Source organism: Physcomitrium patens, chromosome 23, assembly GCF_059467195.1.
Source record: "Physcomitrium patens ecotype Gransden chromosome 23, ASM5946719v1, whole genome shotgun sequence".
In the NCBI taxonomy this organism is placed as follows: domain Eukaryota; kingdom Viridiplantae; phylum Streptophyta; class Bryopsida; order Funariales; family Funariaceae; genus Physcomitrium; species Physcomitrium patens.
In genome coordinates this window covers 8,298,345-8,325,852 of record NC_143432.1, presented here as the reverse complement: position 1 = coordinate 8,325,852, position 27,508 = coordinate 8,298,345, and the positions used below count along the sequence as shown (strand labels likewise).

Sequence of the window (27,508 nt, the reverse complement as noted above, 5' to 3'; positions counted from 1 at the left end):
CCGATCTGATGTGGTGTACTGCTAACATTATTCCACTGCATGAAAAAAGGAGGAATTGCAAAAGAGGATGTGTCTCGCTGATGTGATCTCCATCAAGGCTTTGGGTGTGTGGGGGTGGGGCGAGCTTCATTTTCTCATCCATATATCCAACGATCAAGTATCTCTCAGCCATCCATATATATATTCATCAATTCATTCATTCATTCACTTTGTCTATTCACCCATTCATTCATTCATTCACTTTGTCTATTCACCCATTCATTCATCCACTTGTCCATATATTCATCCGTCCATCAAGTATCTCTCATCCATAAAGTATCGTCCATCTAACCATAATTGGTTGTGTGTTGTGCACTCTTGTTTGGGAATAAATTGAGTATGTAATTATAGAGTGTTGAATCCCATGTGTTAGTTTTTTTAATGCATGTTTTTTCATCAAACATTACAAATAAATATCCCAACACCTTCTTTTGTAGTGTAATTGAGTTTTAAACTTTGCAAGAAAATAGTGACCACATTCAAATTTGAAGTTGAAAATTTTCAACCATTTATTTAGAGAAATGTTAAATAGATCCAAGCTTTTAATAATTTGACCCACCTATTCTAATTATCATGAAAAAATAAATGACCTCTAGATTCATTTTTCTACTATTAAATCCACAACCAATGAAAACCAACCACATTCATTATGATTACCATATTCTTCATCATTGGTGGGTCAATTTAGTAAAAGCATGGGACTATTTAACATTCCCCTTTATTTATTGTACAATATAATTATGTTATTTCTATGTAAAATGTGATCTTCTTTGCTTTAATTTCTGTTAATGTTTTTGGATAGGGGTATACGAAAAGGTGATTTTTTTACCATTGCAACTCAAAACTAAAATGCTTTTGTTTAGCACAAGAATTGATACTGATGGATTTTGTCCTTGTGGGTTAAGTGATGTGAACAGAAGAAACTATGTAATTTTCATCAATCAAATTGCTATATCAAGATGCAACTATGTCTTTGTAACTGTGATTTGGTATAATTATTTTTAAGTAATTAATAATGATAATAATGCATAATATTACATCATATTTTCAAATAAAATTAAAAAAATACTTTAAACTTGGTATTTATGTTTATATATATATATATATATATATACATTTACATTGTATGTTACACTGCAATTACTATCATATGACAAGACATTTTTCATATGCATATCTTATGCTATACATGGAAGTTTTAACTGGTGATGATTAGGATTCAAGTTATATAAGTTGTTATTTTATTTATATTAAAGATTTATCCATCCTCTCTCGGCCTGAAATTCATTCATCCTTGTTCAACTTCCAACCTTCATCCATTTCTCCCGTCTCTCTCCTCATTCACACCGTGCTCTGGAAAGCAGCTTTGGCACACACGAAGTGTGTCCACAGCTTGATGGTGATTGCTGCTATTCTACCACAAACTACAGTGCAAAGCTTGGCTTGGAGTCATGGGGTATGCTTCTATTGATGTGTTCTGAGCCTCAACGGTGTGGTGGAGAAATGTTCTCTTCGAACTCAAACTCCATTGACTAGTGCACTAAGAGCAAGAAGGCATCAGATACGGTTGAGGTTTGAGGACTGCGAGGTGCTTACTGTCTTTAAGTGAAATGCGCTGAGCTTGACATAAAGCACACAGAGCATATTCGAAACGATTTCATGGCCGTTAAGTTGTCATGTTGCTTTCTGGCCACGTCGGTATCTTGACCATGCTTTTTAATCGACACTCTGACTTTGAGAGCGATTGCTATTGGCTCTGGAGGCGCATTAAGTTTTGAGCTTGATGAGTAAGTTAATGTTGTTTCCTTTGCATTTTATTTTATAAAATCCAGAACCGCAGATGTGGAAGGTTTGTCAACAGCGCTATAACGACCTCATCCGTGACGACAGACCTTCCACATCTGCGGTTCTGGATTTTCCGCTGAGATCTTGAGAAGCAACATCTTGACGATCTGAGAAGCAAGAGAAGAACTCTAGCTCAACTAGTTCTATGCAGCAATGTTGCCTTGCAGCTATATGATACACAGTCGCTCTTGTTGCAGCGGTTGTTGTTGCGATCAGGCCTGCTGGGTTGAATATGGCAATCTCTGAACACGGAGCATTGCAACCGCACGTTGTGTTGGTGCCCTCTCCGTTGAAAGGGCACACCATTCCGTTCATAATTTTGACGAAGCAGCTGGTTGGGCATGGCGTGTGGGTGACGTTGGTGAGCTCGGACAAGCACATCGCCTCTCAGGAGCAAGACAAGGTGAACTTTGTAGGTTTGCGGGAGGGGCCGTCCAACTTCATGGAGGCAATTTCTGAAGTGAGTGATGTGAGAATGGCTGAGATGTTAAGTGAGTGGTTGAGAATGGCGATGGAGATGCCTCAAAAACTAAAGAGTGATGGACATTCACAGGCGCGTGCAGCGCCGTGTTGCATCATCTCGGACATGTTTGGCGGGTGGACTCAGGATGTAGAAAAGAAGTTTGAGATTCCAAATCATGTCTTGTTCACCTCTCCTGCAGCTTGTGCTGCCATGCAACTTACGGTATATTAACTTCCTTTTGAAATTTTCACACCTTGTTTGCAACATAAGTGCGTCGCAATGTGATCTCTAGTGTGTCAGCTGTGGAGGGTGGATCTAATTTTAACCTGTAATTTGTGTAACTCTTAATGCAGATACCAAAACTCTTTGAAGAGGGTATACTCCCATTTCCGAGTAGTCACAAAGGTTATGTTAACATTCCTGGCATTCCTCCGCTAGATTTTCACGACCTGCCAGAATATCTGATTGCTGAAGAATCCAGCACGAAACACAAGTTCTACACGAGACACACTTAACGACTTTCAAATGCGTCTTGCATTCTCATAAACACATTCTGTGATTTCGAAAGAGGGGTTTTCGATGCTGTAGACAACCTCATTTAGACTTCCGCGCTGAAGGTAGTAGGTGATAAGTTAAAATTGCGTACCCTTTTAACTTGAAATCAGCTCGACAGAAGCCTGCATATAGGAATTTCCTTCATAGAGATGAATTCCCTCCTCTCCATTACTGTTGACTTTAGGAGCTGTCACCTATTTGAAAGCCTATGGTAGCTGAGCAGAGAATGAATTGCAGGTTTGTCCTTCCAGCCCCAACTAAATCTTCTCCAAATTGCATTTACACGAAACCTTAATCATGTCTAGAGCCAATATCCTCCAGGTTGTTACCAATCCACCCTGCATGAAAAGTTCTGATTTTCTGTAGACTCATTACCAATAGTACAGGACAGAGTTTGACTGACGGAACTTGGCGGGCTGCGAATGCAGATTTCTGGTAGACACTGCGAAAGTAGCCGTTGAAGTAGTGAAAGGAAAACATGGCTTCGTGAGGAAAGTGGAAGTGGAGAGGGTTGTGCGCCTGCTGATGCAGAAGTTTCTTGGTATTGACATTCGCAACCGCACAAAAACCATGGCGGAGTTTGCACACAAGGCGGTTGCTCCAGGTGGATCGTCCCAGAATGGAATTAAAATTTTCTTGATGGAGCTAAACACTTCAAATCACGACAATTGACAAAACAACTGCAAAACACCTTGTAGATTATACCCCTGTTGTCGAGAAAGTTTTGGGCGTTGATTTCGGCGTGTACATATACTTGGCATTATTCTTCTTTAACCAACTCGAGAGAATATTAAGCTTTGGCACTTTTCGGATATAAACCGCAGAGAAATGGCCCCTCAAAAATGTGAAACACATAGCGTAGAGTGTCATAGATGCACTAAGGCCTCACATAATCACGCAGCTTCGTCCAATTATCCATGGAGAGAACATTAACGTTAAATCAGCTAAAAACATTCGCAACGATTTTCCCCGACTCCTGACAGTGCAAAGTCAAGTAACAACACACTTTAGTAACACTACTGAATCTCCTTCCGAGCCAACTTCTGCATCTCCCCCATCTGCAATTGCAACTTATTGTGAGATTATCAAAGATGAGAAATCTACATCCAATCTCTAGTGAATAGTTTTGTTTTTATTTTTTATTAACAGTGGAATTACAAGTTTCATTGCTGATACTTGTTGTGCATGTGTCTATTTAGAAAGAATTGGGTTTTTCAATACAAACACAACTATCTATGAATTGCATATTAATTAGTGTACTACATTATTATACATATGTCCAACACTCCTATTAGTACACTAATCAATATTTATTCATTATTGATTATTATGATTAGATTATTTATTCATTATTTACTGCATTATTTTGTCATTATTCATTAATAGATATGTTTTTAATGATTTTATTTTTTTTAAAATGACCAAGGTTGTAGTTGATAATCTTGATTAATTGACTAACCCTTGTGTCTTTTATTTCAAGACTTTCTTTAACTTGACAGCATTGAATTCAGAATGGCAGCAACTTAAACTTCAAAGTTGGATTTTATTTAAAGCAAAAATATTAGAGATGATATTTCCAAGAAAAATGCTTGTGCATGTTTATATATATGTATATATAGGATTAGCATCTTGTATTTTGCACTTTTATTTTTGAGCTTTCTATTTGTAATATGTTTGTGTATAAATTGAAAAACTTTGGAATGATCTTTCTAAAATGCATGGTAGACATGATTCTTTCTTTGATTTTCATACAAATAATAAAAATATTATAAAATTATATTTTTAGCAATTATTAACTTTAAAAAGTATATTCTTATTTGCTCCAATGGTTATTCATGCTAATGATTATTGTATTAACCAACTTTGTGATGTGCTTATGTTAAATTATTGAACAATTTAGACTCTAATTTTAATATCTCAACTAAAATAATTTTACAACCAATTTTATAAAATAGTAATTGTCAAAAATAACTTAGAATTTTGAAAGATCTTAAATTATTAATTATTTATATAAATAAAACATATCTTCTATCTTAATACCAATCAAAGTTATAAAGATTAATATAATACTTAAAACTACTTTTACATAAATAAGAAGAACATCTTAGAAGCTTATGAAAGCTGGATTTTTCAAGTATTTAATTGATTGAAAAAAAGTTAACAACTTCATTGTAAGTTTTGTTCAAGTTGATGAGAAGTTATATATATATTTGATATATTTTAGGTTATCTCAACTTATTTTTAATATCAATTGATTTATTTTTTTATACAAGAAAATCAAAAAATATAAGAAATTAATTATTTATATAAATTTAATTAATAATATTAGGTTTTAGATATTATTATTAATTTTTTTAATAATTTGAATGAAATAATTTAAGTAGTGTTAATAATTAAATAAAATATTAAAAAAAATAATAAAAATTACACCATGTTACAAATATATATATTTACTTTAATAATTACTTAGATAATATAAGTAGATAAAATTAGGTAAAAGTAGATAAACATAATAATATCTTGTGGAGAAGTTTCCTATAAGTTTTTTAGTCGTGGCTTTGCCTTTACATGTGTATATAGGTGATTGGTAGATTAAAAACCTAAGCAAAAAATTGGCCATGTATTATACATATTGGCTATTTGTAATACAAGTTGAATATGTAGTGCATATATAAGAAGCTTATGAAAGCTTATGATTTGATAATTGGCTCAATATTTTATCTACAATCACAAAAAATTAATGTAATTATATCTACATAATATTTTAAAATACCTTATAAATTCTTCTCAAACTTGAATATTTCAAGATTGAATGATATGGTTTTTTTATATTACAGAATAAAAAATAAATAAACAAACAAATTACAAGCTGCCAAAATTTATTATGAGGTGCTCCATGAATTAATCATCTTGCCGAATATCGGAATTAATGATAAAAATTAATGATAAAAATTCCAACACCACGATATACATGTTTAAGCAACTCTTGAAAACAAATATTAAAATAAAAAGACAAAGATTTTCATCACAACTATTGATCTGGATGCTTTCAATCCCATAGAAATAACATCCAATGTGTTTTGAACTCTAAACATGATGAAGGTACTATATAATCACGTTTTTTTTGTAAGTCTTATGTAGATTAAAAAAATAAATGCAAATCACATTATTACTCAAGAATTCAACAAAATCAACTGTTTGAATACATCTTTGTATTCCAATATAAAAAATAAATAGTAAGCTCAAAATATAGTGATAAATAATGTGAAGTAGAAGCATAAATTTAGGAATTAACAGTAAATGAAAGTATGTTGAATCAACTACATGCAACATTCCATCCACAAGTGAATCCAAGCAAGATTTTTGTACTTGACAAAATAGTCACCAATATTTTTAGGTCAGTCAAAACTTAAGAGTCAAACTACCAAAAGTCCCATATTTCCCTACCTTCAAAATAATACAATTTTCACACAATCGTATTTAGTCCTAATATTCAATTGTAGGACAACACAATAATTTATTAAAAAAAATTAACCACAAAAGACACTTTCCAAACAAGTCTTGAAAAAAAAAACCATGTAGAGTGGTACAATCAGCAAGTCCACCTCTTCATTCATACCAACTCAAAAACTTGAATCACTCTTCTTCATCTTCTTTGACACCAAGGAAAGCTCACAAACACCCATTTCTAAGCTACTTCACAATGAAATGCAGATTCGGCAAGGATTTGACAGCGTCCGGAATTAAATGCATCTCATCTGCCGTCCTGAAACCAATGTCAACGCCATTTGCTCGACAAAAACAAGAGGTGAGATCCACTTCCCAGAATTTCTTTGGTAATGGAATGCCATGCAAATTAATTGTGCAAAGATTGTTGCAAGATGCCAAAAACTTTAGCGAAGTCTCGCATTGTTTTCAATCAGCTTTGAATAACTTCAGTTTCGTCATTGTTCCTGATAGTATGAGTGTTAGTCCTCTTAGACGGGGTGTTTTTTCTAGTGGTGTTGCTACTTGTAAATCAATATACATTTTTGTATACATACCACACACAGATCTATCTCACACAAAAAATAACTAATTTGAATTAAATAGATATTAGTATTTTTGATACTTATGAAGGAACTTTTTTATTTTATTTTATTTTCTAAAAAAATAAGAACTCTTGATTTGAGTTCTTTGCGAATGAACCTACCTCTTAACAGTTAATCGTTTCATCATTTTGAAACCATAAGGATCAATAGGAAAATTTTAATGATTCGATACGTTCAGATCCTCCAAAGTTGATAAATCATTTACCACGTCATCCAAGATCAATTTCTATTTATCCCTGAAGCTTGATATTGTCCTGGATAAATTTAATTTAGAAATTCCAACTTGCAATAAACTATCACAATCTTCAACATCTAAGAGGGATAAAGCCATCAGCTTTATTACATATATTGGAATATATTCCAAAGTCATGCATCGCTTCAAGATAAGATGTTTAAGCTTTTGTAAATTCTTGATAGTAGCTAAAAGCTTAACCAAGCTCATGTTGTAGGATAGATCCAAGTGTGTCAAAGCTTAAGATTTCCAATGCTATCAGGAAGCATTTTCAAATCACATATATTCAAATCCAAATCCATTATGTTGTTTAAAGTAACAAAAAACTGCTTTGGAATAGCAACCAATCCCATCACTTCACCGAAATTTCCCACCATGCCTTCAAGGATCAATGTCTGCAACTGGGATGCTTGAACTTGTTCAGGAAGTGTGGTGATCTCATGCTCTTTTAATGATATCCTTTTGGCTTCCAAGGGTTGAGTCAACCACTCTTGAGGAAAATTTGTCAAACCTCTGTCAGGACGCAATAAACATGCCCTTTTGTGGGGTGGGATACGATATTCCAATGTGTAGAGTGCCAAGTCTCGGAGGACATCATGCACTTTGAATTTGAAGGTCCTTGCAAACATGAAACAGTCCATTAGGTCCATGAGAGACCTGTCAATAAGTATCCCCAATAGACAATATGCATCTTCTGTGGGATCTTCCCCGCGCACTCCCACAAGTTTTTCTCCAATCCAGTACCATAAGAGGTACTGTGCATCAACAGTTGCATACTCTAAAGAGCAACCACATTGTGAAATAAGCAATTAATCTTGTACAAAACACCTGTTACATGAGTTACTTGACAAACAACAATTAACCCTTGTAGGGGATTTTTTTCTTTTTATCGATTGCAAACATCACTCATTAACAAAAATGTTCACACACGGTGCACTTTCTACCAATTTCGAGACATCAAACACAATCTCGAGATATTTCAAAACGATCAAGAATGAGATTTCGTGTATCAGATTTTTTACCCGGAAACGCAGCGAAGTAAACAAAGCACTACTTGGCACGAGAATCAATAGTATCAAGCTCGTCATAGCTCAGCTTCATGCGATGAAAAAGCTGCACCTCAACATTCTGGTCGAGCACGCAAGAGTCTCTCAGCTTCTGCAAATCGAGGTTCCAATGACCCACTCGCGTCTTCCCCACCATCGCAACGCCAATGCCTTTCAACGCCGAAGGCAAACCTTTACACTCCCTAGCAACCAACTTTGCAACGGTCTCCAGCTCATTCGGGCACTTGCCCACTCCTCCAAACGCATGCGCAGAGAAGAGTTTCCAACTGTCCTCTTCGTTCAAGCATAATACCACGAACTCTGCGGCGTTGGCTCTTTGGAGCACTGATTGCTTTCGAGAGGTAACGAGGGTCACACTGCCCGGTCCTTTTGCGATGTCCAACCACTCTAATAAGCTGTCTTCTCAGAGGTCGTCCAAGATGAGGACTTTGCGCCTGAGAAGCTCATTGTAGAGAGTGGTTCTGGAGACTTCGGGCGATGAGGACATCCATAGTGAGGCCTGGAGGGTGTTGCTCATGCTCTCGTACAGTGCGTTGATTGATGCGTCTCGGCCGATGGTGAGCCAGATGATGGACGTTTTGTAATGTTGTTGGACTTGTCGGTCGTTGTGTATTCGTTGCGCCAACAGCCTTTTGCCTGCCCTTCACCAAAAATATACAACGAAAATCTTTAATATCAACATTGTATTTAATCGTATGACTGCGTTTCTTTTTATCACTGTTGTTTTATTGCACTAGTTTCTTGGTCAGGTTTAGGATATATTTTCAAAAGGACGCATCAAGTACAATCCTCACAACTAATCCTCAGATTACTCATCTAAACCTCATATCTCTCAATTTATTCCAGACTTGGGCATTGAGTCGTGAAGGTTTCAAATGAGCAACTCAAGACCCTGAGTATGATTCTAGTCCTAATTCTCGACGCTTTGGCCACTTAGAATATCTGATGCTCGATGCTTTCAGCACTCAAACATCACATTATTGAGCACTTCAAAATATTTACCATTTCAAAGAAAATGTCAATCTCACAACCAACTTCACTCTTCCTCTTACCTGCTCCACCCTTGCCCCAGATACCAACAGCTCGAGGCCCCATCTCCTGTCCTTCTAGCACCAAAGCCTTCAACCTCGTAGTAATGTCATCCAACCCAAACACCGCCTGCAGTACGATCTGCTGTCGTTGTGGAGCATCACTACCCCGCTTTCCATGAACCACATTATCAACACACTTCTTGATTTTGTCGAACGCCAGTTCTTTAGCTCTTAGATTGCAATTATAATTCACGTTTGTGAGAGTAGTGCTAGTGACCATGGCGATCTCCATCCTCCTCTGGTCTTAATGCATCTCCTTCATTCCACTTTCCAGTTTCTGTTGGATGGATAGTGCGACGTCCAACACTTCAAGTGGGGACTGAAGACATAAGTTCCTGATCTTGTCTGCAATTTTTAGAATCTTGGTCGCCGTCCCGTACCTGACATGAAATTAATATAATTACATTGTTTTACCTCCATTAATCTTAAATCCTGTGACTCAAGTCCACTTTGCAATGCCATGCTTCAGAAGTATCGAATTCCCCTATTTGGTGGAGAAAAGTCCTCTTGGTGGTTTAGCCTTTGGATATAGCATAAAATTATTTTTTGTAAAAACACTCGTGTTAATTTATATCATACATACCTTCAATTTTTTTTAATGAAGGTTGACATAATTTTGATCTGCTCATTGATGAACTCTCTAATATCGATGTCTGAAATTCATCAACAAAGAATATCTTTTAAAATTGAAGATTCCAAGGAAGGATTCATGAAATGGCAATTTGGTTGAAATGTCATGTTCAAGCATGCCAAAATTTTCAAATTTAAGTGTTTATTTTCATGTAATTGTGTAAGTAGCTCATTGATAGACAATTAATTGTTGGGAGTCCCTAAATATTAGTAAAAGGAATGTAGGGATAAGAATTTGGAATTTAAAAAAAGAATAAAAAATTTATTTTAAAATAATTATACAAAGTAGATGATTTAGGGATTATTAAAATATTTTGATTTAAGGAGATATTTAGATTTTTTATTTATCTTATATCAAATACCAATTTGGTATTTATTTTGCTATAATAAAATATAAAGGAATTATTTTATAATTATTTAATTAATTATTATTTTTTCTTATGAAATGACATTAATAAAATAAATCATATATCACTTTTATCTAAAATTTGGATAAATTTTTATACAAATAAAAGAAGTTATCAAATAGCTAAAAAATTATGTAAAAATAATTTAAGTTTAAGTGCTTATTTTTATTTTCACTTGCATAATACACAAAGAACACTATGTGTGGAAAAACTAAACTTGGATGGTTGAAGATTCTACAATAAATCTAATTGTAATCTTCTACTTTGAATCATACATTAATATAACACTAAATGCATAATTATGTCCCATGGCTTTGTCTCCAATTATTTCTTTAAAAAAAAATTCTTCTCTAAATGTGGCAGCAAATTTTTTTAATGGCTCTTAGCTAATTTCAATGAATTCAAACATCTATATATCATCCACATCAGCCACCATATTATGTAAAATACAACCTTTTAGGATTCTAATACAATGTTTATTTTCAACCTATATTTTAATCAAATAATAGTTGAATTATTTTTTAATCAAGTATTTAGTGGCTAGAGACTTGAAGCCATGAATAATTATTTGGCTTACATCATAAACCAAGTTTGCTTGCAAGTATTGTCTAGGATCAAAGTATTTTTTGGAATTTTTTAATATGTCTATCTTTTTGAATACTGTTATATTTGCGTAAGATCAAAACTAGCTAGTGATTAGATCAATAATACAATGATCAAAGTCACAAACAATCTACACATTTACAAAATATATCTTCTTCCTGTCAAAGAATGCATCTCCATTATTCTTTGACCATTGGTTTAGGAAGGATTGTGTCCCATCAATAAGTTGAATGTAATATTTGAAGCCAAGTAGATTAAAAGATTGGCTAATTTAAAGTCTTTGGATAATATTTGGCTACCACAAATACTAATATTAGAATAATAGAATAGTCTAAATCATCCAATTAGTAAAAAAATATACAATGCCATTGCCAACAACTTAGGTCCTATTTAATCTTTTATTTCTAGATCCTAGATATTTTAGTGTTAAAGCCAATTTTTAAGCAATACTATTTTTTAAATAATGGATTTTACTTCTAAAATGAGATGATCTTTGATGGATGAAAGCACTACCTGAAAGCTTTCTTATAATATTTTTACTATTTGGCAAAACTCAGCATCAAACTCATTCATAAAATAAATCAAAACTCAATTGCATAATTTAGTTATAAGATGAAACACGAGTTCATGATTGTGCCATAAACCACTAAAAGTTCTTTTACCTATTTAAACCCAAAAAAATCATCGTGAAACTTGTTGTCAACTTATTGACAGTGTTTTTTAAATAATTCATTAAATTCTTCATCAATTACAAAAGTGGTCAATATTTCAGAGTCTTGAAGGATCTACTATTATTTGGAGTACTAAAGCGTGGTATTAGACAATATAATATGAAATCAAAGAAAAAGTGAGCTCAGGCAAGGAACATGGTTTTTTATATTCGACTTATTTCTCATTTAATATTTTGATTCTAAAATCACCTACCTTCTGAAGTAGGTGATTTGATGAAGTATAAAGTGAAATTTTAAAATAACACAAAATACTTTGAGTAAATATCATGATGTTGTATTACATGTACTCTTGCTTAGAAATGTACTAGGTTTATAAATATAGAAGATAAGTAGAAATACAATAACAAAATCCTACCAAATCTAATAGAGTATTAATTAAATTTTAAATAATTTTTAATAACCTTACTTAAGCTTTAATCAATCTAAAAGAAATTTAAAAGAAGTTACAAAAGAAATATAAAGAATCCATAAATTAATTTTTTAAAAAATAATATAAAACTTAAAAAAAAATAAAAAAATAAAACCTTAAAGAAATAATTATAATCTTAAAAAAATCTTTAAAATAAAAAATTTTAAAATTACAATAAAGAATTCTATAGAAATATTACAAATAGAAATTCTAAATAAATTCTAATGAAATCCTACAAAATCCTAACTAAATCTTAGATCAAATTTTAACCAAATACTAACCAAATTGTAGATTAAATCTTAATCAAATATTAGACCAAATCCTAACTAAATTCTAATTAAATCCTAAATTAAATCTTACATAAATTTTAGTCTCAAATCAAATCCTATTAAAATTCTTAATTAATCCTAATCAAATTCTAATCAAATCTTAATCTTAGATCAAATCCTATTTAAATCCTAATTCAATATTAATCAAATTTTAGTTAAATCTTAATCAAAACTGAATTAATTCTTAAATAAATCTTAATCAATTATTATACCTATAGAATAGGCAAATAAATTTTGTGGTAAGTTACTGGTTGGTTATTAATAACCTTGAGAATTAGACTGATGGTTAGGCAATTAAGTTGGTAACAATAGGTTGTTAGTGGAATAAATGGTTAAGAATTCAAAGGATCATAACCTTTGGAATCCGCTCACCGACGGATCATCTTTTTGGTAGGATAAAGAGATTGAGGAAAGAGAAGCTAAGGGCCAGACTGTGAGCATTGTAAGTCAAGGGCCAGATTGTGAGAGTCATAAGTCAAGGGCCAGACTGTGAGAGTCATAAGCCGAGAGCCAAACTATGATAGTCGTAAGCTGGGGCAAGCTTGGTGCTATCTCTTTTTGTTTCTTTGTTCTTGACGAGTAATGGATAGTTTCTGAATATTGAGAAGTTAGTCTGGAGAGCCAGACTCTGAGAGTCGTAATTTTGTGTAATGAATTGAGAAACTGAATCCAATAGATAAACTGGAAATCAGTAAATGAATATATATATAAACCACAAAGAGAGTAAGTAGGAGATGAACGGATAAGAATATGGAAGTATTGTTGAATTGATAGTCGTAGAATAGATTATAGATTGAATTAAGACAGAAGTAGTAAGCCTTGGTATTTTGTAGTTTGATAATTGATTTTAGATAGCCAGAGTACAATCAATTGTGACACTAATAGACCCAATTCATATAACTAGTCTTTTTTTGTGTTTGAACCTACCTCTATTAGTTCAATTGCTTTTGTATTTTGAAGCTTGAACACAACGAGAACAACATTTTGGTGCCATCGCTGAGAAAATGTCTTTTTTGTTTGTCTATCAGCTCTAGGGTGATATGGTGTAGTCTTCCGATATTTTATCTCATATTTAGCCATGAGTACTTCAATTGTACTATTGATAAAATGAGTTTCCAGATTACTAACAAATTTTCGTGGACAACCGAACTGTGTAATAATATTTTCATATAAAAACGTTGCTACTGTACTTGCACTATCAATTTTTATAGCTACAGCTTCAGCCCATTTTGTTATATAAAAACGTTGCTACTGTACTTGCACTATCAATTTTTATAGCTACAGCTTCAGCCCATTTTGTTATGTAATCCGTTGCTATCAATATATATCATTTTTATCTATTTCTCGAGGCTAGTGCAATTGGTCCCACAAAATCAATTTCCTATTTATCAAAAGGCGCTTGAGCCAGAATTGGTACCGATGGCATTGCTGAAAATCAAGTACGTTGACCCATTTTCTCACATAGATTACAATGACGAATGAATTGGTGGGCATCTGCAAATATTGTCGACTACCAATAACCAACCTGTAAAGCTTTACAAGCCATTCTGTCCCCTGCAAAATATCCAATACAACTATCCAAGTGGCAACCTTCCAATATAGTACACACTTCAGTCTGATAAATATGGCATCGCAATACTCCATCCTTGCCTTGTTTATATAAAGCTTCACCAATCATCATATAAGATGCACATTTTAATATTAAGCATCATTTAAGCTTTTCATTGAAATTGAGTGGAAAGGTTTGAAATATCAAGTATTGAATTATTTCATTATACCTTGGAGTAATTACATCTACCACAAACAGTTTTGCATCGGGTAGTACACCATTAATGGGTTCGTTACCCAATATATTGGATAATTGAGATAAATGGTCTGTATTAAAATGTGATTTTTTTGGTCTTACCTAAATAATAAAGTCAAATTCTTGCAAGAGTAGAAGCCATCGTGCCATACAACCACTCAATTGAGGCTTATTAATCATATATTTTAAAGCATCATGATCAATATAGAAAACAAATTTATAATCAAGAAGATAATGTTGAAACTTTTATACGGAATAAATCATTCTCAATGCTTTTCTTTCGGTTATTGTATAATTTCTTCCAGCTGCTATCAATTGACAAGTTGCATAATAAATAAGATGATCAAAACCTTAGTCATCTTTTTGGCTTAGTACAAAATCAATCGCGACATTAGATGCATCCACATAAACTTGGAATAGTTTTGTCCAACAAAGTGCCACCAATATTGGTGCTGAAATCAATTTTTGTTTCAATGTTTTGAATGCAATTATATATTCCTTTGTCCAAAATGGACTGGTCCCATCGGTTGGTGGTTTCTTTAAGAGATTTGTCAAAGAAAGGCATATAATTACAAATAGATAGATAAATCACCGATAATAACTGACATGGCCGATAAATGCTCGAACACCAGTAATAGTATCTAGTTGCTTTAATTCCACTATAATCTTTATTTTATCCAGATCTGTAGCAATACTTGCCATCAAAACTATGTTTATACCAAATTGGCATTTTTTTGAATTTAAAGAAATTCCATATTTGGCACATTGATTCAAATATTGACCTAGATATTGTAAATGCCTCGCTCTTGTACTAAATGTACAAAAATCATCTAGAAATATTTCCATTAAAATTCGTAGATAATCATGAAATACTTGCGTCATTACCCTTTGAAATATAGTTGGTGCATTACAAAGCCCAAACGGCATAATCTTTTAGGCAAAGGTCCTCCAATCCGTAGTAAAAGTAGTTTTTAACTGGTCTTTTTTTGCAATTTTAACTTGATTATAACTGAAGAATCCATCAAGAAATAAATAACATTTATGTCCAACGACGACATTCAATATACTATCCATGAATAGTGAAGGAGAATAATCCTTCTTGGTAGTCGCATTTAATTTTTGAAAATCTTAACAGATGCAAACTTTTCCATTCTTTTTTGGTACCATAACAATTGGTGAAATCCATTCACTAAAAAGAATCGGATAGATAAATCCAAACTCCAAGAGTTTATCCAGTTCTTCTTTTATCATAAGTTAATATTTTGGATTAAGTGGATGTTGTCTTTGGCGTACTGGTGTAGCATTCTCTTCCAATATAATTTGATGCTCACAAACTTCAGCTAGAATTTCTTTCAAATTTGCATGTGACCATGCGAAAGCAATTTTATGCATAAAAAAGTAATCCACCCAAATTTCTTTCTCCTTGTCTTTTATACCATCGTTAATTTGAATGATTTGAGAAGCCTCTTCCATACCTAAATTAATTGGTTGACATCATGGAATTTCAAGTGTCCCTAGACTGATATTCTACTCAATTCTAAAATCTTTCATAAAATTCGATACATTAGAACTTTCCAACTCCAGTTCTATAGTACTAATGTGTTTAACATCTCATCTATTCATCATGTATGCAATCATATGATCAAAATCGTCAATAATATTTGAAGGAACTAAATACTCTCCCGATTCCCTACATTAATAGTTCATTCTAGTGAACTCGACAACTTACCTTGTATCAAGCATAAATTAGGCAGGTGCACCAATTTCTTCTTTTGAAGACTCATCTACAAAATCCAACGTAAATTTTGAACTGGCAACTTGAGTTTCTCCATGATATTGAATGCGGTATATTTGAAGTACAATTTTATCATTACCTTTCCCAATTATCAATGTACCATGGCCCCAGTCATTTTGAATTTTAGCTTGATACAACCACGGTCGCCCCAATAAAATTGGATATGATAATATAGAGCTTTGCAATCAAAAAATAATATAATCAATTTTGTAGGTAATCCCCTCAATTACTGTATCAATACTTCGTAAAATATCCATAAATTTAACTCGACTGGAGTCAGCCATTCTCAAAACTACTATAGTAGGTAATAAGTGATCCAAACCCAGTTCCTCCATTGTAGCGGTGTCGTATTACGTGCTTTCCTGCTCGAGAACGTGCCGGGTGTCTGGCTGTAGAAGGTAGTATGGAGATTCATCGATAGTCAAGTAGTCTATCAGTTTTGACTGCTGGAATATAAACGATTGCAACAATGTACCGTAAATCTATACGGATGCTCTTCAACTGCATGTCGAAGTCCTTTTTGCTCCAGCCGGTAGGTCTCTAGACGTTACAGAGAACCGCGAACAACCCAAACTGTTAATCTTCAATACCGCTTTGTACTTACGATCTTATATCCACTGACTGTCTTGTTAGATTAACCCAATAAATTTCATTCATTCCGCATACTCAATCCTATAGACGCCCTTTTAATCCTTCAATCACAGACGCAACTCGATTTCACAAAACAGTCAAGAGTATTCAAACCCACTTCATTAAAAATCTCGATTCACCATTACAATACTGACTTCAGCAGCGATTACCTCAGTCTTTCCAAAACTCTACGAAGAAGAAAAATCCAAATTCTTTGTCTTTCCTTCCCCGACGCGAAGCATGAAGCTCCTCTCTCTAATCCCTTGAACTTCACAAACCTCCAATGAAAACCGAACTAGTAACCTTGCAAAAGCTTGAAAACTAGCTCCCTCTGATTCCCCTTCAAACTTATTCTCCTCCTAACCTTATTCTCTTGAATTCCTTCAATCTTTCGTCTTGGATCCGAAATTGGCTCCCGCCGTCAGAGCTTAGATCTGAAATTGGCTCACGTCATCAAGGCCTTCTCCTCCGTTTTTATCTTTAAGAGATCCATTTACCGCAAACAACGTTCCCTGAAACGGCACAGAGAACAGGACAGCCTGAAACAAAATCGAAACCCCGTACTCGGGTCCACATTGAGTAGTCCGACCAATTCAGGTCCCATATTGGGAAAGATGCCCGTAGTAACCTGGATGTTCGCATAATTGGATCAAATTGGTCCTCACGTCAGATTGACTAAGACCCGTAGTAAGACCTGGATTTCCCATAATTAGATTGCATTGGGTTGACCGGCCAATTCAGGTCTCATATTGGATAAGAGTCCAGTAGTAACCTGGATTGGATTCTCGAAATTGGATCCAATTGGCTCTTCGAACTCGTGGTGTGAATTGGTCCTTCTCTTCCTACTCACTCCTGTTATTAGAATTGAACGGAGCATTTCAGTATGCCCTGGGTGACTGTAATGGGGTGACTGAACCTGGCCACTCAGTATTTGTACAGGAGTTGGTCGTTGCTCCCAATATTCGAGGTAACTGAATATTAATAAAATTCCCCTTTTTTTTTTTATTTTCACTGTATACTCATGTTACAACACGACATCCACCCCCTCTGAACCTGTGCATCCTCCGGTATGCACCAATTTACCCAATTGCTATTTGCTTCAGAATATATCCTCTACGTCTTTGTCCAGTTCGTCTTTGTCACCTTCATTATCCAAATCACTTTCATCTTCTTGCTACGGAATCTCTATACCTTCATTAAGGTCTTCCATATTCATCTCTGCATGTCTTCGTTTAAATATTTTTACTCGCTTCCCTGCAATTGGTATTTTCAATTTTGTACCATCTAACTCCCGTAATGAGTAAGTCGCATTATTATGAACAGTCGTTACCACATATGGTCCAAACCAACGTTTTGAGAATTTCCGCAAAGTACTATGTTGATTATCCAGACTATTGTCATAAACAAGTACACAGTCACCTTTCTCGATTGCTTTTGGTCTCAATCGATGTTGCTTATCGAATCACGCCTTGTTTTGTAACCTTGCCCTTTTTAACCTTCCCAATGCTATCTGGACATCTTCCGTTCTTTGCTCCAATTGTCGAATCCTAATAGCCAGAAGTTCTTCTCTTGTCAATCCATCTTCCCATGGTAGCATATTCCAAGTAAGTACCCTTTCTTCGATCGGCATAATTGGTTTTTGACCTGTCATAAGTTCTACTGGCATATATCCTGTCACCGAACTATGTGTAGTTCGATCAGCCCATAATGCAAATGACAATAGCCGTGGCCACTCTTTAACTTTCCCATTACAAGCTTTAATCAATGCTTTCACAATCGGCGGGTGAGCGCGTTCGCTTTTTGCATTCCCTTCCGGATTATAAGCAGTAGTCAGTGATAGTTTAACTCCACATTTTTCAAAGAACTTACGAGCTTCTTGTGCATTTAATTCTCCACGATCTGCAGTGATTTTTCCTACGCACCCGTAACGGCAAATGACATCTTCAAGCAAAAACCTACAAATCCCCTCTGTAGATTTTGTCCTCAATGCTCTTCCTTCTACTTGATTTGATAAATCTTCGCGAGCTAAAACCAAATATCTCATCTGCCATAACCCAACCGGCATAATAACCAAATCAACAATCCATTTAAAATGAATAGCCAGAGGATACGTAGGATGAAGACCATCTCGATGTCCGATATTAGAATACGATTGACAGATTTCACATGACTCTACAAATGAGAGCACATCTCGATACATATTTTTCCACCAATATCGTTCCTTGAGTTTAGCAAAAGTAGCCCAAATTCCTCTATGCCTTGTCCATAAACTATCATGAAACTCCTTTAATAATTTTAGTTTTTCTTCCCTTTTGCCTATCACTCGTTGTGGCATCCCAATTCCTTTCTTCGGTCTCTTCCATAAGAATCCATCTCGAAGCAAAAATCCATATGCTTTTTTTTTTATTTGTTTGAATTTTTTTGTAGGCCAATTTCCTTGCTTAGTCAAGGTATTCAAATAATGACCAATATCCAATAATTCTCCTTCATAAGATTCTTCAAGAAATAGCTTGTCTTCTTTGTTGAAATTTGATATTGAATAGAATTTCAATCCGACATCATCAATGTCTTCAACCATTTCGTCCTCCCTCTCGTATCTTGCTCGAGATAGCATGTCTGCTACTAAATTGTCCTTCCCAGTGATATGCTTAAATTCTGGATTTAGTGACTTAATATAAGCAATCCATTTCAACATTGCAATATCTGGCGTTGAACAGTTAATAATCATTCCAAGCAATGGCAAGCAATCTGTTTCAATTACTACTACTGCCCCAATCAAATAGTCCTTTTCAGCTTTCATAGCCGAAACGACTCCCCAAAGTTCTCTTTTGACTTGGGAATATGCACGCTGACGAATACTTAAAACTTTAGCCCCAAATCGAACTGCAAATCTCCTTCCATTTGAATCATCTTGACCCACAGTCCATCCAACGGCAATTGGACTAGCGTCTACTGTAAGAATCACTGGTCTATTGCACTTATAATCAACCTTCCTCAATATTGGAGTTGACATCAATAATTTCTTCAATCTTTACATTGCCTGAATATGCCTTTCTTCCCATTTAAATCGGTAACCCTTGCGTAACAGTTCATATAATGGATCCGCTATGTGAGCAAAATGAGGGATCCAGATTCGATAAAATACACATGCACCCAAAAACCTGCGAACCTCTGTTAAAGAATCACAATCCTCTTTCATCCTTCCAATTGCATCAACTTTAGTCGGATCTGGTTTTCTTCCGTAAGATCCACATAAATGTCCAACAATTACAACCTCTCGTACTCCAAATACGGACTTCATACCCGATAATGTAAGATGAACTTCTCCAAGCCGAGTTAAAATCTTTTCACAATCTTGTATATGATCAACAACATATCTGCGACACCCCCTCGTATCTAAAGTTTCATCCTTGTCTCCTTTTCTACACCCTTTTATAAGAACATCATCCAGAAAAGGCATAGTCTTTTCTGGAATAAAATCTCTCAATACCTTATTCATCCCATTCATCATATGCGCAATTGAGTTGGTCGCGCCTTGAGGAAGATTGCACATTTTAACCAATCCAAGTGGTGTCTTTATTGTTGTCATATCTCTAATTCCTTCGGCAAGTTGAAATTGATCATAACCTGAATACAAATCACCCATTGAATAGATCGCCCTTCCAGCAAACGCCTCAGCAAATTCATCCACAATAGGTCCAATTCCTGCATTCCTGACAGTTACAGCATTCATCGGCTGCATATCTTGAATAAAACGTAGTGACCCATTCTTCTTAGGTATCGTAAACCATCGACTAGAATACGGTGCAAATGAAGGTTCCAATATTTTCATCTTTATCTTTTCTTTCAATAGTTCCACCAATTTAGGTAAATGTGTCCTCGGTACTGGAATCGGTCTTAGATTCCAAGCTACATGCGGTACAGTGAAGATAACCATAGGTGTTATAATATTTGGATCCACACACCCAATTTCATGAGATTCGAAGGCAAACGATCTACCTTGTTTAGCCAACATCTTTTTGAAGCAAGTAATTTCCTCCGACAATAAAGAACCATCAGAACCAATCTTCAATTCTTCAAAAGTCTCTTCAGTAAACTGATGTCCAATACTCATTGGATCTCTTAAACTTGCTTCTTTTGATGCTTCTCCCATTTGTTCTTTAGAATCCTCTGGTAATGGTCTGGCAACAGGCTTTACCTTCTTATCTGCTGTTTTATATCTCGTCTCTACTGTGACTTCTGGTGCTTGAAAAGATTCAAGCATGGTATAAACCTCTCTCGAATGAATCTCAACAATCTTATCATTATCCCCTAACCCAATAGATGTAATCAATTCCAATGAATCTTCCAGTCCATTTTCTTCATAAACACCCAAAATCCTCTCATCATCTTGCAATGTACATATCTTGCATAATTGTCCTTCAATATTATATAATCTTTTTCTTTCTTTTCTTTTAAAATCATCAACTTTCTTATACATAATATTTCCATTCTCCAATATACCAATAAAACTCGAATCAAAGGCACCTTCATCTCGCGAGAGTACCTCCTCTTTTGTACCTCCATAATCTCGCTTTACAGTGGTACCTCCCCAAAATCCTTAAATCCTTCAACAATCTTTGGCAATGGTTTCTCCCTCAACTTATCTCGATTCCGTTCATGGTTAGGAGGTACTGTTAGAAATTGTACAACTTTCCTCCCATCTTTGCTCCGTACCCTTGCATAAGCAGAACCATCTTCAAGTACTTTTGTTTCCATCCGTGTGCCATGATATAAGGTTGTCCTAAAATCAACGGATAAGACGTTGTATCTTGAACGAAGAAATGTTGCTCCGTCGCAACATCTCCAATCCGAATTTTGACATTTGGACAAGCTCCATATAATTCGCCCCGTGAGTTATTAGCTGCTCGTATTGCCCATCCATGTTCCATATCAATTGGCCATTTTTGCTTCTTATAAAGATCTTTAGACATGAGATTTATTTCAGAACCATGGTCGACCAAAGCAACTATTGGTTCTTCTATATTTCCTACCTTCACCAATACCTCAGTAGTTGCCCTTGCCCAATGCTTTCGAGTATAATGGCTCAAAGTTTTCATTTCCTTGTCACTAAAATCTTCGAAACATACTCGCTGATTATACCCATTCTTTTCATTTGTTGGTTGCTTGTAACCAATATCAACCTCTTCTTCATCTCTACATATTCTTGCATCAATAGCATGACTCATTCCAGTTTCGCCCATTAATTGCCTCTTTCGCTTAATGCTGTCAATGATAACATCATGAAACTCCTTCTTTGCAATTTCCAAGACTTCTTTTAATGTGAATTCCACCTTAGCGTTTAATATACGTTCTTCCAACACCCCTTTCAAATTTGTTGCCGCTTCAATGTCAGAAAGTAGCTTATAAGCAATTGATTTGCCCTTATCTTTTATCTCTGTTGTTTTTTCTCCCAATGATGCTGAGGTATCCTTTACAGGCAATTCTTGTGAAGCTGCCTCCCGAGCCTTGTCTCCTCGAGTTTGCCTCTTAGAAGAATTTCCTTCTCTAGTATCATCATAATTTCCTCGTCTTTTTTCTTCCATCAAAGCTTCATGTTGGCTCTTAGCAATATATGCATGAACAGAAAGAGACTCAACAGGATCCTCCCAACCTGTTCTACCTCGTATTGTAGCTGCAATTCTCAATAATGCTTCTCGAGGTAATTTCCCTTCTTGCATTGTAGAAACGGCAGAAGCCCAAAACTCACTAGTTTCCGTACTTCCACCAATTTCATCATCTACTCTAGCACCATAACTTGCACTTTCTCGTGCTATTGTTTCATGTTCTTTTAAGTAATCTTGAACCAATGCTCTCATTCCTCCCTTGCCAAAATTGGTTTGAAGAAGATCCTCTCTATTTTTCAATGCTATCTTCCCATCTTTCCAGCAAATAATTCCCTGCCGTATCATATTATTAAATTCATTGCAATCTTTTCTAGTGTGTGAAGCATCATCACACCAAATGCACCTTGGTACATATCCTTGTTTTGAAACATTCTTTGAATTATTTATAGAAGTATTTTCTTCAAGTCTTGCTAATTTGATTTGAAGATCTCGCATTCTTTGTATAATTTGTTCCATCCCCATATCTGCTTTCTTTGATAAAGATGTCGAAGGTTGAACTGTAGGCATTGTTGGTGGTGTTGTACGTACTGGAGCTTTGGGTGCTTGTACTGTTTTCGGAATATTGCTCCTATCCTTCCTCCTTTCTTTTTTTGTAAGCAACCCCACCGCATCTTCAACGTTCTTCCACTTCGTTGTCAATCCTTCATCTTCTTCTTTGTCTTCAAGAAGGGATTCTAATTTCTCTTGCAATTCTCCATCAGCAGCTTGAAGAAATAGATCAACTTTGTTCGGCTCCAATGTCAATTTTTCTACCTTCGATAGTTGAGAGTACTGCCTCTCAAATTCCCTTAGTAGCTCTGTTGCTTGCAAATTCTTATTGGGCCGTTCAATCCATCCCAGAAACAGCTTCTTAGTAACGCAATCAGTATCTTCCAAGAAATATTCGTCTTTGAATGCATGTGAAAAATCCTCCCATGAATTCCCATAACGATCTGTAATCGATGTAATGTGGTCCCTTATCTCCGGTATCGTGGCAAGTCCAAATAGTGCAACCATTTTCTTCTCAGAAACCCGATTTAATTCCATTTCATGAACATAACATCTTAAATACCTTGAAATATTCCTCCCATCAAATTGATCAATTTTATTGACCACTGCTTGCAATGCTTTGGTTGCCAAAGCTTCCTTTCGATCATTGCTTTGCTGTTGCTACATTGACAATGAGAAGGCTTGAAACAAACTAGCAATAGACGGATCCATATGCATACCTTGTCCTTTAGAAGACTCCCCACCAGAAACTCCTCCCAAAAATCCTTCAAAATTTTTATTTTTGTTTTCCATAAAAATAAAGATAAAATCAACCGAAATCCAATACCTTCCACCTCAAGCTTTCACGTCGAGTTCACCACTTTTGTCGTATTACGTGCTTTCCTGCTCAAGAATGCGTCGGGCGTCTGGCTGTAGAAGGTAGTATGTAGATTCGTCGATAGTCAAGCAGTCTATCAGTTTTGACTGCTGGAATATAAACGATTGTAACAATGTACCGTAAATCTATACGGATGCTCTTTGACTGCATGTCGAAGTCCTTTTTGCCCTAGCCGGTAGGTCTCTAGACGTTACAGAGAACCGCGAACAACCCAAACTGTTAATCTTCAATACCGCTTTGTACTTACGATCTTATATCCACTGACTGTCTTGTTAGATTAACCCAATAAATTTCATTCACTCCGCATACTCAATCCTATAGACGCCCTTTTAATCCTTCAATCACAGACGCAACTCGATTTCACAAAACAGTCAAGAGTATTCAAACCCACTTCATTAAAAATCTCGATTCACCATTACAATACTGACTTCAGCAGCGATTGCCTCAGTCTTTCCAAAACTCTACGAAGAAGAAAAATCCAAATTCTTTGTCTTTCCTTCCCCGACGCGAAGCATGAAGCTCCTCTCTCTAATCCCTTTGATCTTCAAAAACCTCCAATGAAAACCGAACTAGTAACCTTGCAAAAGCTTGAAAACTAGCTCCCTCCGATTCCCCTTCAAACTTATTCTCCTCCTAACCTTATTCTCTTGAATTCCTTCAATCTTCCGTCTTGGATCCGAAATTGGCTCCCGCCGTTAGAGCTTAGATCTGAAATTGGCTCACGTCATCAAGGCCTTCTCCTCCGTTTTTATCTTTAAGAGATTCATTTACCGCAAACAACGTTCCCTGAAATGGCACAGAGAACAGGACAGCCTGAAACAAAATCGAAACCCCGTACTCGGGTCCACATTGAGTCGCCCGACCAATTCAGGTCCCATATTGGGAAAGATGCCCGTAGTAACCTGGATGTTCGCATAATTGGATCAAATTGGTCCTCACGTCAGATTGGCTAAGACCCGTAGTAAGACCTGGATTTCCCATAATTAGATTGCATTGGGTTGACCGGCCAATTCAGGTCTCATATTGGATAAGAGTCCAGTAGTAACCTGGATTGGATTCTCGAAATTGGATCCAATTGGCTCTTCGAACTCGTGGTGTGAATTGGTCCTTCTCTTCCTACTCACTCCTGTTATTAGAATTGAACGGAGCATTTCAGTATGCCCTGGGTGACTGTAATGGGGTGACTGAACCTGGCCACTCAGTATTTGTACAGGAGTTGGTCGTTGCTCCTAATATTCGAGGTAACTGAATATTAATAAAATTCTCCTTTCTTTTTATTTTCACTGTATACTCGTGTTACAACACGACAGCGGCATACATAAGATTTACACTAGATCCTTCGTCTACTTATACTCTCGATAATAACACTCCATCAATTGAGATATCAATCGTAAGTACATCCGGATCGGGATTCAAACTTACTTCTCGAATTTCTTTGTTTTGAGATCTGCAATGAATTAATGAAAAATTCAAGATAGTTTGGCACTCAAGTGCTACCGCCAATAGTTGCTTCATAGAGATTGTGGGCTGTATGGTGCCCAAATCTTTTAGAATATCATATGGTTCTGTATTAGTGGTAATTTCCAATGTTCGTTTCTTCTTCCCAGTCTTAGACACTGATGCAAGTAAATTAATTTTCTCTATATTGAAAATTGGTAAAGGTCCTGGAACTGAATTTGATGGAGTTTATAAAATCGGTTCTTTCAATGGATAAGATTGTTCTCCCAAGTGGACTAATATTGATTCTTTGAAATTCATGCCTATTAGAGGATCTTTCAATGGAAAGGACGTTTCTCGAAATTGTGTAGAGAACAAAACAGCTTGAAACAAAACCAAAGCCTCTATAATTGGTACTTCATTGGGATGCAAAATCGATTCAAGTCTTATACTGAGTAAGGGGCCCATGTCAAGACCTGGATTGGATGTCCCCGTAATTAGGTCTAATTGGCCCTTCGCTTCAGGATGACCCAAATGTTGAATTGGTCCTTTTTTCTTTTTCTGACTTTATGAATGCCAATAGTTTTGAGTAGGGTGCTTTCCTCTGTAAAATGTACATTGAACATCCGTTTGTTTGTGTGATGGACATTCCATATTAAAATGACCTTGTCCCTTACAATTATTACACCATACATTAGGTCTCGTATTAGAAGGCTTATATCGTTTCTTCTTATCTTTAGCCAAATTCACGGCCAATTCTTCCTTTTTCTTTGTTAGATTTAATAACAAGGCTTTATTTGGATCTTTAACAGTTGCATTTGTGAACAACTCTAGTTGTTGATAGGTTGGCGATGTAAAATAAGGTGTCATCATTATTGGTGCTATTGCTTGGAGTGGTGTAGCATTAATTGGTTGTTGCAACATAATATTCTTCACATTGGAAGCAACCATTTGTGGATAATTATCTATCGACACATTTTCAAGTTGTATTTGATGGCTACTTGAACTTGGAATCATCGTGGCTCCCACTATTAACAATTGGTCATAATGACATTCTTTCCACACCTTTGCTCATATCAACGATGCCTCTACTATAGTTGGTCGAGCCTCTTTTACAAACATTTTTAATTCTAGTGAATGCAAACCGTTAATTAATATCGACAATATAAACACATCTGGCATTTGATTATTTGACCATTTATGAAGTATATCTGCAATCCGGCTATAATAGGACTCTACGGATTCCTTCGCAAATATTTTGCTATTCATAAAACTTTCTCGAAGTCGATCTTCAAATCCAATTGGTCTAAAATGGATTACAAAGGTGTTCCTCAAGGCCTCCCAATTAGGAAATCTATCCATTGGTTGCCGAATATACCATTCAAAAGCTGTATCTTTTAAAATTGCTGGCAACCATCTCAATCAAATGTCTTCAGTTCTACCATTATTAGCCATGCAGGTTGTAAAGAATTGAGATATATAGTGATCGAGATCAAAGCCCAACCAACCACTAAAAATAGGTAATGGTGCCACACTTGTAGTTCGGTCTTCTATTACTCCTATTTGTACTGCAATTGGTACTTCTGGTACTCTCGCGGCCATTAGTGTTATCACTGGTCTCCTTATTAATTGAATCTGAATTTTTCTTCCTTTGGTTTTTTTCGGACCTGCAATTCCTTTTTGTCGTTCTCGTAGGCTATTTCTTATGCATAATTGCTTATGTCTTTCTTTCGCTTATTGATTATATCTTTGATAACCTTCCCTCCTATGATTATCACTCATAATCTTTCATTCTTCTTTACAAAATCAATACTGCCTTGAATTATAACTCACATATTTGTAATCCTAAAACTGGTTCTTCTCACGTTTTTATTCAACATATAATTCCATCTCTCATACAATCAATTTCTAACATTTTATATAGTTATCATTTCCTCAACAGCGGTGCCAAAATGTTGTTCTCATTGCGTTCAAGCTTCAATAGACCAAAGCAATTGAACTAATAGAGGTGGGTTCAAACACGGAGAAAGACTGTTTATAAGAATTGGTTTTGTTAGTATCACAATTGACTGTATTCTGGCTATCTGAAATCAAGTATTAAACTACAAAATATTGAGGCTTACTACTTCTGTCTTAATTCAATCTAAAATCCATTCTACGATTATCAATTCAATAATACTTCTTTCAATCACTATAGAATAGATATTAGTTTGTTTTTGTAAGATTTTGATAAGATAGATTACTAGTTCATAGAATAATCAATTTATGAGGACAGATGATTGATTCAATTATTAAAAGCAGTTATTATAGGATTATGA

The 27,508-nt window shown here is 35.3% G+C and overlaps 3 protein-coding genes across 3 annotated transcripts; 1 reads left to right on the top strand and 2 right to left on the bottom strand.

The window, feature by feature from the left end:
- The first annotated feature begins 1,882 nt into the window (after positions 1 to 1,882).
- On the top strand, positions 1,883 to 3,564 carry LOC112275835 (UDP-glycosyltransferase 86A1). The gene is made up of 2 exons (XM_073530702.2): positions 1,883 to 2,569; positions 2,701 to 3,564. The coding sequence occupies exons 1-2, from the start codon at positions 2,117 to 2,119 to the stop codon at positions 2,860 to 2,862; spliced, it is 615 nt and encodes a 204-aa protein (XP_073386803.1). The 5' UTR covers positions 1,883 to 2,116; the 3' UTR covers positions 2,863 to 3,564.
- Positions 3,565 to 8,275: 4,711 nt separating this feature from the next.
- On the bottom strand, positions 8,276 to 8,683 carry LOC141044816 (disease resistance protein At4g27190-like; the record flags this gene model as incomplete). The annotated part of the gene is made up of 1 exon (XM_073530549.2): positions 8,276 to 8,683. A coding segment is annotated over one exon (408 nt), but the record flags the coding sequence as incomplete, so codon positions are not given.
- Positions 8,652 to 9,757, bottom strand: LOC112275834 (uncharacterized). Its single transcript, XM_073530504.2, has 2 exons — positions 9,345 to 9,757; positions 8,652 to 8,928 (listed from the first exon to the last, which is right to left on the bottom strand). The coding sequence occupies exons 1-2, from the start codon at positions 9,613 to 9,615 to the stop codon at positions 8,696 to 8,698; spliced, it is 504 nt and encodes a 167-aa protein (XP_073386605.1). The 5' UTR covers positions 9,616 to 9,757; the 3' UTR covers positions 8,652 to 8,695.
- Positions 9,758 to 27,508: the final 17,751 nt, after the last annotated feature.

Coding starts and splice junctions, on each gene's coding strand:
- LOC112275835 (XM_073530702.2), top strand. CDS start 2,117: ATGGCAATCTCTGAACACGGAGCATTGCAACCGCACGTTGTGTTGGTG. Junction 2,570..2,700: donor GTGCTGCCATGCAACTTACG/GTATATTAACTT, acceptor CTCTTAATGCAG/ATACCAAAACTCTTTGAAGA.
- LOC112275834 (XM_073530504.2), bottom strand. CDS start 9,615: ATGGAGATCGCCATGGTCACTAGCACTACTCTCACAAACGTGAATTAT. Junction 8,929..9,344: donor CTGGGGCAAGGGTGGAGCAG/GTAAGAGGAAGA, acceptor GGTGAAGGGCAG/GCAAAAGGCTGTTGGCGCAA.